Below are 15,623 nucleotides of genomic sequence, written 5' to 3' on the forward strand. Positions count from 1 at the left end.
GTGAAAAATGAATGGACAAGTTATGTAATAATGAGATACTTTAAGCTGTATTTATAGATTTATGCTATATCCGAGTCGAAGTCGAGTCAGATCAAGATTTGCTCTTAAATTTCCTTCGGGATTTCAAATCCACCACAATTACAGAAATATTATCCTTGCTACCTTTCTGAAGGGCCAAATTCGAGAGATATTCTGCGGCAGATTGTGCTGCAGGATCGACTCCCTCCCCCCGCTCAACTAATGGTTGAGTTCCATTCTTTTTGTGCCAAATTAGGATCCGTCTCCTAGCCACTTCACATACTTCCTCGTTTGTCAAAACATCCCACAACCCGTCGCTGGCTAAAATAAGGCACTCATCGTCTCTAGCACGAGGCATAAACAAAACTTCTGGATCAGGTATAATCCATGGCTTCAAGTATCTGTCACCTGCAAAGATAAGTAAAAAAAACTTGAGACACGCTGCACTGGAGCCATATTAGGAGACTCAGGATGAAAGGACACTAAAACATTTCGGCCATTTAACAAAAACTACTAGTTCTATCCCTCAAAAAGATACGAGTTGAATACCATTCTATTGCATATGTAAAAGTCATGATGAACTCGTATCAAGAAAACGTCACAATGATTTCATTCGTAAATAGACATGTTTATCATTACAAGATGATAAGATCGTCACATATAAAAGGCATACCAATGGATCTTGACATTGCCAGAACACCGAACACCCGGTGTCCATTCCACTGTATCACCTTGCCGCCAGATGCTTCAATTCTAGCATATTCATCTTCTCTATTTGGCTAACGTAAAATTGGAAAATAAATTTAATAAATATTAGTTCAGTAAAACCAACCTTTATTGAAATCTTTGAAGAAGGAAAGCTAATCAAGACAAAATTTGCTCACTTTATGATCCACAGATAATGCGACTGCTTCTTTACCACGATAAAGGACAGCCCTCGAATCTCCACTGTTGGAAATTATAATGTGGGATGAGCAAACCACTGCTACAACAGCGGTTGACCCCACAGTTTCTGGGGCAACAGGTTCAGAGGTGCAATTAGTTGAATCAACATCCCCACTGTGACAGTCATTGCTAGTCCTTCCTCCAACCTCATCATCAACCTTTAGAAAGCAGCTTGTAAAAACCTTGTTCCACTGCACCTCCCTAGCGTCTCTAACACTCCCACTTACCAAATCATCTTTAACATTGTTTAACTCCTCTTGTAAAGCGAAATGGATCCGATCACGGCAATAGTTCGCAACCTACAAGATGAATGTAATGTGGTTGGCAGCGAGTATAATAGTTACAAACCCAGTCAAACTTTACCCAAACAAACAATTTCAAAAAGCCAAAATCCTTAGGTTGCATTTGGGTGGATGGATCTGATCAGACAAGTGACAAGCGACAAGAGGAAACACAATTGAGATGATTTGATAATTTTGTTCCCAAATGAACCTCTCAATCTATATACCTATAAAAGTGTGGATTCTTCACATTGTTTTCCGATTGTGCATTGACAAGAATACCCTTCATGCAAACTTGAATTGACATTGTTCTCCAATTGTTCATTGACGATAAAAGTGTAAATAAAGGGTCAAAATTTCATAATTGCCATTTACCATCTTCACCTAATAGGGACATAAATTACTGACCGTTTCCTAATCATTACTACTATTTACTTGTCATTTAGAGCCTGTTAATTTCAATTACAATTCGTTGTGTAGCAGGCCTCTTGAGTCTAACCAAAGTTTTACTATGAATACTTTCTTTTAGCAATTCATACATCGAGCATTATTTTCTTGCACGTGCAATTCCCTTCCTCATTCAGAACTATGGAGCTTTATTTGATTTATCGGGAGCAGGAATTACAGACCCAGTTTAGTTGAAAGGTTTAGGCAACGGTTCAATCATTGACCTCTCGTCAGAATATTGGGCATACCAGGTAATTGGTCCGAACTTTGTAACACACCATACATACACTGTGATGGAACTTGTTCCTTGATGAACTCTAAAGTACGGAGAAAAAACTTTTGTAGAGAATTTAATAAATTTACAGCTTCTCACCATTATAAAGTTTCTCACTATAAATTTTTGGGAAAAAACTGCATCTTAACATTAGCAAATGAAAAGTAGAGCATGTCGTTGTCCATGTCAATTCACGAAAATTCTTTGAAGTCAATTTATTTAACATAAATTTTGGGCTACGATCCATCCATGACTGCATAAATACATGTGAAAAAAAATTTAAAATATTTTTTTAGCAAAATATTAATAAAGAGTCCCACAATTTTGGGTCTTGAATATGACAAATTTTCAATTTCAGGATCATACTTATCAGTTTGTTGATGTAATGGGTAGAAAAACCTCAACATCTTATTCCAAGAGGTATTTCTTATCTCTTGATTGCTTAGTTCACATCCTTTTATGTCATTCTATATGTATTATTCAGTTTAATACATTTATACTTAATATGATAGAGTATATTATTAAAAGTTCTTACCATGAATCTTCATCCATCCTTTTCCAAACAGTATGTTGTTTGGCGTTACGGTTGGATTAGAAACACAACAACTTCTTCACCATAAAGTGCGATATGAAGGTGAAACGTCTTTAAAAAGTTTATTTGATTTTTAGGTTATTATGATTTATACGTGGTGTTTGAATATATAATTTTTTTAAAAATTTGTTTCAGTTCATTTTGTTCTATATATTATGTTCATTACAATTTATTATATAACATAAAATCAACTGCTTGAATTTTAATTTGGGAAATAATTTTGAAATTAAGTTATATAAGTTCTTATAAATCGTCTAATATGATAAGAAATTAAGCTCAGATAAATAACAAAATGATTCAAATTGTTTTTTAAAATATCAAATTTTTTTAATTTTTATAATATAATTGATATTACGTGCAACGCACGTGCATCATGCTATTGTAATCAAATGTCCCAAAATAGTCTGAAAATGTATTGAGTTGAAAGGTGTTTCAAATTTTCAACTTCCCTGTGGTCAAACATAAATGATGGATTTCGATAGCTGGATCCAAATCCTTGAAGCTCAAATCCATCAAAGGGTAGTGAAATAGAGGATATTAATGACCATACAAATGTCAAAGTCATTGCGCAAATCTAGCTTTACATGCAGCACATACAAACACAAACAGCTTATAAATTGGGTTAGATATCATCCAATCACCCAATTGATTATAAAACACCAAAACATGCTCCAACAATCGAAAACTAACTCAAATAAGTGCTTAATGAAAAATTGAATGCATACCTGAGATCCACCATGACCATCGTAAACCCCAAAAAAATGTGACGTCAGGTAACCCAAACTCTGACTAACCCCATCTATCATATGGTCACCAATAAACATCTTGATAGGAATTTTCATAAAATGAGGTACAGCAACAACAGCATCTTCCATCTCCGGTCTATTTCCCCGGATAGACACAAAACCCCAAAGCGGAATGCAGTCCACTTCAAAGACACTCTTAACGCCACCTTTCCCAGGATCATTCTCGCTGGATAAAGGAAGAGCTACAATGGATGCCTTTATGGTAGGTCCATCTGAACATTCTTCATTTGGCTTGGGATTCAGTTTAAGAAATTCACCCGATATTTTCCGTCGAATGCTTCTTTCCTCCAAAGTAATAACCTTTGCAAGTATTTGACCATTGTCAACGCCCTCTATCTCGAGGGCAATAGGCAAGCTAGTCTCTGAAACGTTTAGAGGCAAGCTTATGTCTGCAGTACAATGAATAGGCAGCAACCCAACCGCACTGATAACACGAGGGTCTTCCCCAATTGAGAGAATCTCATCTTCTTCACTTTCCTGAACGTCATGGATTAAACAACCATTTTCAGTTAACGGTGTCATCTTTAGCATATCAGGTTTTGCTCCATTTCGCCCAAGTAATGGCGAGGAAGTCTCATCAGTTTCAGGTTTAACACAACTGTAACTGGAAACCCACCTAGAACTAGTGGCATCATACATAGCTGGATCTGATAGCAAACTTGCTGTTTCGGTCACTAGTTCTAGTCTTTTGATTTCCATTTGGTTTGAAATCCCTGAACTTTCACAAACATGATCACCTAAGCTAAGTGTCACCGCAACTGAAGGAGCCATATCTTCCATCATCTGTCTTCTCAACAGCAATAAAAACAAAAAGGCTGGGAAAATAAGGCTGGGAAAATTTAGTCACGCAGACGCAGGGACACGTGTTCAGCTTTTTATCTCGTATTATAATTCAGTACCAGACTGAAAGCAAGCAAATTTGCGAAAACGGGCTTCGGGAAATCAGATCTGGTCGTAAAATATACTATCTAAAGCTGAAAACAGTTTCAACACCTTAAATTCCCAAAGATTACCATATCTCACCTCCGCCACCAACCCTCAAATAGTTATGAAATGGAGAAAAAGACCACTGATCAAACACTTAACAAAATTACAAGAAAAGAAACCCATAGGAAAGAACCTTCAAGAAAGCAAAACCAAACCCCCCCAAATACACAAGAAAACCCTCAAAGACTCAAACTTGTTGCCACATGGAACATGGGTTTCATGGATCTGAGGGAACCATTATCAGCCTCTTGCAAATCAGGGCTAATTTCATTCTTATCCAACAAACAAACTCTTTCTCCAACGAGTCTCTCTAGAACAGTCGAAATTCATCCTCAAAAAATTTGCTTAAAACGGCCACATCTACATTGCAAAAGGAAATATAAAATCGCATCAAAGAACTGAGATTTAAATCGATTAACTGAAAGATAAAGACAAGTGGAGGGTTCTTACCAAGGACTAAATTGAGACACCGACAAAAGAGTGAAAGGGATTTCACTAGGCTCGCTGATTATCCCCCCTCCGTAGATTTTCCCACATTTCCTTTCTTGCTTTGATGGATAAAGAGAAAGAGAAGTGCGTGGAAAAGCTTTGCTACTTCATAGGACACGTGTTGATTCGATTATCCAACTCCAATCAATGCTTTTGTGCAGGGAAAAAAAACAATTTTCATGAGGCAAACTTCAAGAAGAGCACGTGTCCAAGTTTGGTAGTAGCAGGAGAATCGTCTTCTCCTCGGAATTAAATAAAGAAGCCGGAATGTCACCTTTAAAGGAAATTTATAATAATAACTGAAAATGAATGTTGCCATTCATGAATCCTGTTAACATACATATAAGAAATATTTGCAATTTTCACAAATTTTTATAATGTCTTCGGGCTACAATCTTGATATTTTGCATCAATTTCCGGTTTGTGATTTTGTTTGATTCAAAATGATATGTATGGTGGGATTAAACTTCAATAACGTCTAAATTTCCTGGACTTTTTTCGAAATTTCAACATTGAATTTTTTTATATAACATAATCCGTTTTACTGGTAATAAATCATAGGATGATAATTGCAACGGACGACTAAATAAAATAAACAAACTTTGGCTCCCACTGGCTATTTGAATTGACAAAATAGTTAAACAATTGATCAATAATAAAAAATTTTGGTTAATATGATTTGCAGATTAATATATTAACCTAAAAAATTTATTGGATGTTCTATCCTTGAAAAAGAAATGTATGGTCAAGTCGTCCTTGTAAGCAAGAAAAAATCATATGATTGTTACTAAATGTTAGATAAAGGACAAAAAATAAAAAGGAAAAAGGAAAAATAATTTATTTTAAAAAGGAGTTTACAGTGCTCGAAAATTTCCGTTCAGCCGTCATTTCTCTTTCGAGGTAATTTAGTGTTCATAAGTCATAATTTAAATAATTTTCAAATTATTTTATCATCTTTTTGGACTATTACCAATTTGCATTATCACTTACGCCTTTCGGCATTCTTGCAAAATAACCAAGAAAAGAAAAAGAAAAAGAAAAAGAAAAAGAAAAAGGGAAAAACTATACAATGACATATTATATATATTTGTGTTCCTTTCATTAAATAAATAAATAAAAGGAAGTATTATAATTTTTATCATATATATATGAGTTTTCTTTTACAATTTTTATCATTTTAAACAAGTACAACTTTATTATTGTTATTTAAATATGTTTATGTGACACGTGAATATCATTAAGATCAAATCAGTGTCATGTCGATGTCAACATCAAATCAAGAAAATGATCAAATATTGCAAAAGATACAAATATATAGAATTAAAACTAAAATACGATTATATAGATGATCTCGCGGTTTTATATCGTAAGATGTTTTGGCTCATTTCATAACTACAACAAAAAAATAATATTTTTAACATAAAAAAATAATACTTTATATGTGTCGAATCGAGTCAGATCGAAAACTTGTATCACAAAATTGACCTCTGAGATGATTTCATCTAAGTTTTTGCGATTAAATTAACGTAGGTTTCTTGATAAAAATAAAAAACTCAAATTTTATGTTCTTTTTTTCTTGTTGAATCTTGTGTGTTCTAGAACCCTATTACTAGGGGTTCAAACTTATAAATTTCAAAATAAAAAAAAAAAAACTAATGTAAGAAGGAAAAAGAAAAGGTAAGAGGGCGAGGAAATTGTCTCTCTTACTTGTGGATTAAGCGTAAATACATGCACACAACGCAACGCAAGAATAGAGCCCCCCAAGTATAGGCCAAATTTACGCTTACAAAACAGAATAGTATATAATCTTGGAGTCGATTCAATTCTTCACATTTCCATCAATTTTTTCCCTGCACAACATCGCCTGCTTCATGGCTGAGCAGCTTGGTAGCGCCACGCAGCAACGGCAGCCTCTCTGGTGGCACCAGTAGCTGCACAGCGCCACCATTCCTCCCCCATGCAGCCCTACAACATGGCAAACCATGAGCCAACGACGAATGATTACATTAATATTGCATATGAAGGGAATATATCCACAGCCGTGGCCATCGACAGAAACAAGAACAGCCAACATGCCGTGAAATGGGCCATCGATAATTTAAATTTGAAAGATAACCGAATCATCCTCCTACATGTTCTAGGCACTCAACCATATTTATTCCCCCGTGGGTGTTCTTCTTCTCTTAGCTTATTCTAATGAATAATAATATATAGGGTGGTACCAGTAAGAGTGGATCAAATTATATTATATATTTCGAGGATGGTGTGGATTTCATTCTTTTTATAAGATCTACTCTTTAAAAAAATCAACTTTTTGCCTATCATGGGGCAACCTCCCCTCGACCATCTAGCTAGTCCTCTTGTGGCATTCAAGAGTTTTGATTTTGGATTCTTAATAGGAGAGAATTGCATAATATGGAATTTGGATTTGGATTTGGATTGATTGGATTTCACCCAACGGGGTTCTTTATCATCTTCAGCATAATTTTTAATCCTTAATACATATTAAATGTGTTGTGCAGTGGAATTGACCCCTAAAGAAGGGCGTGCACCAACTCAACCTGAAATGCAGCAATTGTTCCTTCCTTACCGTGGCTTTTGTGCTCGAAAAGCGGTAATCAACACATAATTGAAACACGTTTCGGGGGGTCTTTCTAGTAGTCTAATAATTTCTTACTCGTATCAGTTGGATTTTGGTATGAGAATTAATTGGTAGCTTATACTATTGGGGTCATGAAATACTATACTGATATCTATGTTTTTTGGCTTTTGATTGTACATATATGGCTTTCAGATTCGTGTAAAAGAAGTGATTCTCCACGGCCATGACATTGCAAAAACGCTATGCGAGTACGTAGATGCTAACTCCATCACCACCATTATTCTTGGTGCCTCAACACGAAACGCAATTTCAAGGTATGCGTGCATAAATGATATCCACATACTCAATGTGCATCATAGTTTCTTAAAACAATACTCTTATACCTCATAATATAATAAATTACCTGATGTCTAAATCATTGGATCGACCTTGACATAGCAATAGCCAATATGGATTTTATAACTTGTCTTATAATTAATGGTATTGAACTTGGACCATTTACTGTCTAGAAAATGCAGAGTTCCCTCTTCCACTACGAATATAGTCATCCATTTTGGGAAAAGATATAGATAGAACATGTGGCAGCAGCTAGGGGTAATGGTATTCTCTGATGTTTTTAGCTTTCTTAAACGTTAAAGGGAAGTTTCATCTCCCATATATTGAAACGCTCGCATGATTGTCTTCTATGTAAGCCTTTTCTATCTTTTTTTAATCTTATATATTTTTGCTGTTTATCACATATCCTTTGGTGTTGTGTAATAGCAGGGCATTTAGAAATGCAGATGTTCCAAGTTGTGTAGCGAAGTACGCACCTGATTCTTGCTCAGTTTACGCAGTACCAAAGGGTGGAAAAGCTCTGGAAATCAAATCTGCTACTCCATTATTTCCTGAATTTATTGGGTAAATAAAAACATTCCGGTGAATTGCATTTATCATGGATTTTGCAAACATGGCATGCACACTATCCTATAATAATTGAGCACGTGGAAAGCGTAAAAATCTATTAGTGACCAACTTACATGTACGTCGAGTTTTTTGGCATAGTCATATATTAACTTGGCATCAGTGCTGGTGCATGAGCATTTCATTCTTCCTGTCCACGTCTGAACCCTCGGTTTTACCCGCATCTCTCTCTAAATGTCTCATTGGAACCCAGTTGAATTTGGCCACGTAAATCCGAGTCTCTGCTAGCTGCTCAACATCTAGCTACACACAAGGGGGCATTAAGGTTGAAAGTTACAAATTAATGGCGGCTCACCACCTGAGACCTCAAGCTTTTAGGTGTAGTGGAAACTGAAAAATCAACAGCGTAAAGTGCAACTTTTAAGAGACATGGATGCAAATTTATATTTATATTTTATTTTCACAGATCATGATATATCATGTTATTCTTTACGGTTCAAAAAAGACCTTACTGTAGCTCAACTTGGCTCATGAAAAGTAGTTTGCGTGAAATTGCAGAACAGAGGCAGAATCATCTTTAGATGTATTAAATAGGCAAGCACCAGTGGATATTATAAAGAATATATACCCTCTGAATTCACCAAACTTCATGGAATATCAGCAAACAGCACCATGGAATAGGCCGTTTTTAACCAGCAAGTCTCCGTCCCCTCAAAGCTCATTGAGCAGCAACGAGTTACAGCAAATGGTTCAATGGGAAAGCCACTACGAAAGCGATCTTCCTCTGGTGAATTCAGCATACAGTAGTTATAATTACACGCCCTTTGGAAGCAACAACGTGTCGCCTCTTGCTTCAATGGGAAGTAATGGCACCGAGTTCAGGATCAACCAGTTAGCTGGTGGAAAGATTTCTGGACCTGAAAATGGTCTTAGGTCTCAAACCTATGATAACTCGATCAATTTCACATCTGGCTCAAGTGATCAATCTGAAGCGCACAGCTTCAATTCTGATGTTTCCGTTGAGTTTTTGGACAATTCCAGGGAATCGCATTCTTCTAGGAGCTCTAGTTCCTCACAAGCAGCTGTAAGTTGTAGAGTTTCTCAACTAGCAAGACTGCGTGGTTTAACTGTATTGGACATTTCGTTTCTATTTCTGCCACAAAATTGTGATGAAATTGGTTAATATTAGACATGGTAATGTTGGTTACATCATTTCCTAACACAGTGCTATGGCAGGAAGTGGAGGATGAACTGAGGAGATTGAAATTAGAGCTAAAACTCGTGAGAGAAAAGTACAACGCAGCCTGTATAGAAGCTGCAGCTGCTAATGAGAAGGCAATCAATTTACAATTCCAACATGGCTGTAAAAAAGGACATTTTGTAGACAAAACTGAATAAACTGATATTTAATTTCAGGTAAGAGAGATAGACCGATGGAAGACGGAAGAGACGCGTAAATCAGAAGATGCAAAGCATGCACAAGAATCTGCATTCGCCATAGTTGAAAGGGAGAAGCAAAAGTATAAGGCTGCAGTTTTAGTAGCAACTAAGGCTCAACGCGTAGCAGCGTTGGAGTCAGAGAGACGAAGGCATGCTGAAATGAAGTTCAAGCACGAGGCTGATGAGAAACAGAAGGCAATAGATGCATTAGCATGCAATATTATAAAATATAGGCAGTACTCGATCAATGAGATTGAAGCTGCCACAAATTATTTCTCTGATTCTGATAAAATCGGTGAAGGTGGGTACGGGCCGGTTTACAAGGCTTTTCTGGATCACACACCTGTTGCAATAAAGATTCTGAGGCCAAATTTTTCACAAGGGCAACAGCAGTTCCAAAGAGAGGTTGGTAAATAATCTTTTCCAGAAATATACTAAACCACATAAAAAAACTCAACCCTTTTCAATTAAGATACAACAAATGTCCCTTCCCCTCGGCGGGTAGAGTAGGATTCAAAGCCATCGGAAAATGTTCAATAAACCATTCTGGAGTAATACCCATGATCAGATCAAAGTCCAATTCATGATTTCACATCAACAAAAGATGTAGGTAAAAATAGCATTTCTAAGATTAAAATGTCAAAAATCAGCATAATCTTCAAATTTCTCTGTACAATTATTGCAGGTTGAGGTTTTGAGCAGAATCAGGCATCCACATATGGTTATCCTGTTGGGTGCCTGTCCAGAGAACGGTTGCCTCGTATATGAATACATGGACAATGGCAGTTTAGAAGACAGGCTTTACCGTAAAAATGGTACTCCACCCTTGTCGTGGAGAGCCCGTTTCAGAATTGCTGCAGAGATTGCAATTGCTTTGAACTTTCTTCATCAGACAAGACCTGAGCCACTTGTGCACCGTGATCTCAAACCTGCCAACATTCTCTTGGACAATCATTATGTGAGCAAGATTAGTGATGTAGGCCTAGCCAGGTTGGTCCCACCGCCTACCTCTGATACAATAACACAGTATCGCATGACATCAGCAGCAGGCACATTTTGTTATATCGATCCGGAGTACCAACAAACTGGGATGTTAGGTACAAAATCAGACATATACTCACTCGGTATATTGTTGATGCAAATCATCACTGCCAAGCCACCAATGGGTTTGACTCATCAAGTCGAAAACGCAATTGAGACTAGGAAATTTGACAAAATACTAGATCCAACAGTGAAAGACTGGCCTATGGAGGAGGCTTTGGCATTCGCAGAATTGGCTTTAAAGTGCTGTGAATTGAGGAGGAGGGACCGCCCAGCATTAGATTCGGTGATATTGCCTGAACTGGAACGGCTAAGAGACCTAGGATCAAATATGGGAGGCATATTTACTTATAATAATTCATGAAAACCAAGTTTACAAAGTTCACATTCAAGGCAGGACAGTCGAACAAATTTTGGCAGGCAGACAGATCACATCTCTAAAGTGGCAACGGCGCAACCACGACTTTATAAATTGGATTAGTTCTTAAAAATGCAGAGCACAGAAGTACATTAATGAATACGACACCAGAAGTTGGCCAACAATTTTGCAAATTCAATATGACAGAATTCACCAATTATAATTAAATTTTGTATGTCTTAGTCTATAATGGGACAACAATTTTCTCTCCAATTTCAATGGTTAACACAATATCAGACAACAAGCAAACGAAGGATACTTTTTGCCTCTCTTTCTAGCTGTATGTCTCCTGTCCCTGGCAGGTCTTCCTCCACTAGCAAGTTATTTTGGATAACTCGATATCAGACAACAAGCAGTCCCCTATTTCTTCGTTTTAATACTTCTGTGAAATTTAATATTTTAATACCTCTAACAAGCCCCACTCATGCAAGCCTCATCCTATTTTTTTTAATAATATTTAAAAATTAGAATTAAGACCCCAACTCAAGTCCTCAACTTTGCATCAAAATACTATACATTCTAGGGCTTTTGTTCCCATAAAACGGGGGATCCGTATTGCCTCGCGACTAATTGATTATGCCCAGTAGATTTATTTTTCGGGTTTTTTTCCAAACATGTACATGATACTATAAAATTATCTCAAAGAAGATTTTTTTAAAAAGTATATTCAATTACTTCATTTCCAATGTTTTTTTATTTTTAGAAATTCAATTAAAATTATGACAGATGATAATTTGTTTTATAGATCAGCTATTTTCTAAAAAATAATAAATAAAACATATTCACAAGCATAACATAGCAACCAAGTAAAATAATGGGGACCCGTGCTTTAGTATAGGGACGAATGAGGAGTGAATTCTTCAATAGGCGATTAACAAAATCTTGGCCCGGGTCTTGTTAAGTTTCACTTGAGGACCCAACGGGTCCCAAAAAAGAGCTTCAAGTATGAATTCGACCATTCAATACTACCAATTTACTACCTAAATTTCACATCAATAAATTTCGACAACGGCATAAATACCATATAAAATTCATAGGTGACAACGAACTTTCATCTAAACTAGAATACATGAACCAAACAAAATGCCAATGAAATTCGGACAGGAAATTATATATTCCCAATCACAAATTCATCATCTTTTTTTTGTAACTTTGAACTAACTGAAGATTGCATAGAATAGTGATGGGGAAGTCATCTGTTCGCTTAAGTTAGCAAAATCCTCTACCTGAACCAAAAACTGAATTCTAGTCCCAATCTACAAGAGAACAAGCCCAAGTTCTGACGGTCTCAATACATGCTTTAGCCGATAGTTGTAGAGGTAGTAGTGAAGTTTCCCATCTCCTGGACCAAACTTCAGCTCCTTCAAGAAAATCTCGTTCTGCATAACATCCAAAGCATTGTAAGTATCAAAGTCCTCTCTCTTGGCAACAATAAGAGCATCATTCATCAGCTGAAGTAACGGGGTCTTCGTGGACACATTGTAATAAGAATAAGCAGCCTGTTAAGATTGAAACTTGAACTTGACTCAATCCCAAAAGCTAGCTCAAGAGGAGATGATTGTCCAAGTCCATCTATGCAAGTAACACACTCCCTCACGCCCAGGAATGAACATCTGCTGCATAAAGTTTACAAATGACCTAAATATGGACAGAATAGTTGGACACATAATGGTAGAACCTGGCTCTGATACCATGTTAAGAATGGAATTTGGACCTAATTCAACCCCAAAAGCTAGCTCGAGAGGAGATGATTGTCCAAGTCCATATATGTAACTCTCAGGGATTTTATCTAATCGATGTGAGACAACTAATACAACATTGAGACTAGAATGGCTTTGGTTACCAAGTATTGAAGAGGGTAAAGTGTAAAAACTGCAGAAGTCGGTGATTTCTTGATTATCAGGACTTGAGACCAAGTAACTGTTCACAACATTCTCCCTGGGAAGAAGCCAATGTTCTACATCTAACTCATCAAAATCTCGTGCAACCACGAATTGTTTCAGGTAGTTTCTAAGCAAGTGAGTAACTGCAGGAACATCATGGGGTTCCATCTTTCTGAATCCAGGGGTCGCGGTCTGATCTGGTAATTTGTAAAGCTTTATCGTTCGGCTCATATTCATCCTTGCACCAAGCCTAGAAAATCCAACATCGATAAGCTTCTTTGGATTCAAAGATCTATGCCAGTAATGACAAGTCGTTATGGGTGTAGGAAGGACAACACCAGCAGTATGTTAACAGCTTGCCAAATATTCTCCAAATGAATCCTCCTTGTGACCTCCTTAATCAAAACTGGAGCCAATCTTTTTATTCTAAGCTTCTTGTGGACACACACAAAATTAACCTCAGCCACCATTACTACATCATTGCGAACACTGGATTTTTGCAGGGATCCCAGTAATGAATGCAACCAATTTTTTTGAACTCTTTACCCTTACTCCAATGTGCCAACTCCTATAATAACCAGGAGGGCGCAATGCCCATTGAAGAAACTCCTTTGGTATTTAAATCTGAACATGTTCTCGTCATCCTCCACATAGTTACTGGCTAAGAGATTATACACCTCAGCGCACATCTCTTCAGAGTCCATATCACACGTAATCCACTCATAAGGAGTTGGAAGATTATACGGCTCTTGTTTGACTTCTGAAAGGAGTGTCGGCTGCTCAATTGGACCTTCAGAGATGCCCGTGTTTCCAAGATCCTCGAACTGTCCAACAGGTTGGGTTTCCCAAAATTTATGCCTCTTTGCTAGAGAAAGAGACTCCTGGACTTTTCACGCTAAAGAATCATTGGATACTTCATTTTCATTCTCATTCCCTTTTTCCGAAGATGAGGTATTATATTATTGCTAGAAAAAGTGTGGCTTTCAGTCGGTGTGTTGTTATCAGCCATTCTCAAGAAACTGTCTATCATCAATTCAAGAGAACGGAATAAAGTAGAAAAATGAGAGAGAAATTCTAACATGAGTACGAAAAACATAAAAAAAAAATTCTCAAAGAAAGACATCATATTTTAAAGTGCATGTCAGCGATAGGAAACACAGTAGGAGTTGAATGATCCCAGATAACTCATCAAAATACAACAAATCCACAAAGCCATAAATATTGAACACACCATAGTTACACTTTAATTGGCTCAAACTGAAACTAGAGCTTTTCCAAAAGCACTCCGCATGGAGACAACAATGAGGCGTTTTAGAAAGGTCGTAGCAGAGCACCTTCACTTCTCTCTAATAAAAAATATTTGTTCTAATGTTACAAATATTAGCACCCCAAAAACACAACGTCTGCCCCCCGCCACATCAAAGTTTTTTAATTCGCCACAGGAACACACTATCACACAGACTGGCACGCAATCCAAACTCAATGATCAAAACACAGAAAACCATTAAACAAAGTTAACAAGAATGTCTGTATAATGCTTCATCACTTATTTTTCATGGGGTTCAAGCAACCAGTGACAGCAAGATAATGAAACTGTATCCAGTTAACCGATACTCAAAACAAATTCTTAATCTGGGAACATCCACTTACACATTAAAGCTAGATATTTCAGAAATATAGAATCTATTTTGATATAGCAATCAATCAATGGCAAGAAGCGAAATGCAGCTGAATGAATTTCATACAATCCAGTCAATCACGAAATGCCGCAAATATATTCAAGTGTGAAGAATGACCGCGGAGTTCAAGATATGAATCAGAAGATCAAAACATAGCAATATTGAAGTAAAGTAGCGATTGTGTGTACCAACGTTAACTTCGACTCGGAAATTGCAAGTGACAGGATTTTGATTGTCCGCAGAAGCCAATCCTGCGACGGAAGCATTTTTTTTACAATGGTTTGCGAACCAACGCTTTTGATAAATTTTAACGTGTTTTCTTTGAAAAACGTTCTGCTTCCATTTTGTCTCATCAATAGCCGCGTGATATATATACTAAAACCAATAACTATTACTAGCAGTTGTGCGATCCTTGTCTAGTTAGTATGTGTCATTCTATATAAATTTGTATATTTTTTATTATAAAATATTTCAATAATATATATTAAATCTATCTTTTAAGATTAAATTTTCTCTAAATTAATATGAATAAATATTATAAAATAAATATTTTGAATATTAGACAAAGTATTTATAATATTTACAAATATATAAATTATAAAAAAAATTAATATGACTAGAGAATTTTCTCATACCAGTGGTCGTGAGATGGATGTGCCTAACACGTGTCATTCTATATAAATTTATATTTTTTTTTATCACAACATATTTTAATAATGTTATATTAAATCTATTTTTTAAGATTTAAAAAAATAATGTGTTGGGTAATACTTGATCATGTTTTGATCGATAACTCAAATGATGTTTTGTTTGCCGGG

The 15,623-nt window shown here is 36.4% G+C and overlaps 2 protein-coding genes, 1 long non-coding RNA gene and 1 pseudogene across 4 annotated transcripts; 1 reads left to right on the forward strand and 3 right to left on the reverse strand.

Annotated features, from left to right (window-relative positions):
* Window positions 1-8: 8 nt before the first annotated feature.
* Window positions 9-4,994, reverse strand: LOC140834917 (protein phosphatase 2C 16-like). The gene is made up of 5 exons (XM_073200113.1): window positions 4,801-4,994; window positions 3,283-4,710; window positions 903-1,262; window positions 692-797; window positions 9-426 (listed from the first exon to the last, which is right to left on the reverse strand). Exons 2-5 carry the CDS (start codon window positions 4,144-4,146, stop codon window positions 92-94), a joined length of 1,665 nt encoding a protein of 554 aa, XP_073056214.1. The 5' UTR covers window positions 4,147-4,710; window positions 4,801-4,994; the 3' UTR covers window positions 9-91.
* A 1,671-nt stretch (window positions 4,995-6,665) lies between these two features.
* Window positions 6,666-9,109, reverse strand: LOC140834921 (uncharacterized). The gene is made up of 4 exons (XR_012118785.1): window positions 8,973-9,109; window positions 8,461-8,643; window positions 8,254-8,328; window positions 6,666-6,804 (listed from the first exon to the last, which is right to left on the reverse strand). It is a non-coding gene; the product is annotated as an uncharacterized lncRNA (long non-coding RNA).
* LOC140834919 (U-box domain-containing protein 52-like) lies at window positions 6,782-11,286 on the forward strand. 2 transcript variants are annotated; one of them, XM_073200116.1, is made up of 8 exons: window positions 6,782-7,004; window positions 7,362-7,453; window positions 7,634-7,755; window positions 8,204-8,341; window positions 8,903-9,428; window positions 9,581-9,679; window positions 9,761-10,189; window positions 10,470-11,286. In XM_073200116.1, the coding sequence occupies exons 1-8, from the start codon at window positions 6,797-6,799 to the stop codon at window positions 11,187-11,189; spliced, it is 2,334 nt and encodes a 777-aa protein (XP_073056217.1). In that variant the 5' UTR covers window positions 6,782-6,796; the 3' UTR covers window positions 11,190-11,286. The 2 variants fall into 2 exon arrangements, with proteins under 2 accessions (XP_073056217.1, XP_073056218.1); XM_073200117.1 differs by having other exon boundaries at window positions 8,207-8,341.
* Window positions 11,251-14,987, reverse strand: LOC140834920 (glycylpeptide N-tetradecanoyltransferase 1-like; annotated as a pseudogene).
* Window positions 14,988-15,623: the final 636 nt, after the last annotated feature.

Source organism: Primulina eburnea, chromosome 6 (assembly GCF_022965805.1).
Source record: "Primulina eburnea isolate SZY01 chromosome 6, ASM2296580v1, whole genome shotgun sequence".
Taxonomy (NCBI): domain Eukaryota; kingdom Viridiplantae; phylum Streptophyta; class Magnoliopsida; order Lamiales; family Gesneriaceae; genus Primulina; species Primulina eburnea.

Coding starts and splice junctions, on each gene's coding strand:
- LOC140834917 (XM_073200113.1), bottom strand. CDS start 4,146: ATGATGGAAGATATGGCTCCTTCAGTTGCGGTGACACTTAGCTTAGGT. Junction 1,263..3,282: donor ATGGTCATGGTGGATCTCAG/GTATGCATTCAA, acceptor TTCATCTTGTAG/GTTGCGAACTATTGCCGTGA. Junction 427..691: donor GGCAATGTCAAGATCCATTG/GTATGCCTTTTA, acceptor TTATCTTTGCAG/GTGACAGATACTTGAAGCCA.
- LOC140834919 (XM_073200116.1), top strand. CDS start 6,797: ATGCAGCCCTACAACATGGCAAACCATGAGCCAACGACGAATGATTAC. Junction 7,454..7,633: donor GCTTTTGTGCTCGAAAAGCG/GTAATCAACACA, acceptor TATGGCTTTCAG/ATTCGTGTAAAAGAAGTGAT. Junction 7,756..8,203: donor ACACGAAACGCAATTTCAAG/GTATGCGTGCAT, acceptor GTTGTGTAATAG/CAGGGCATTTAGAAATGCAG.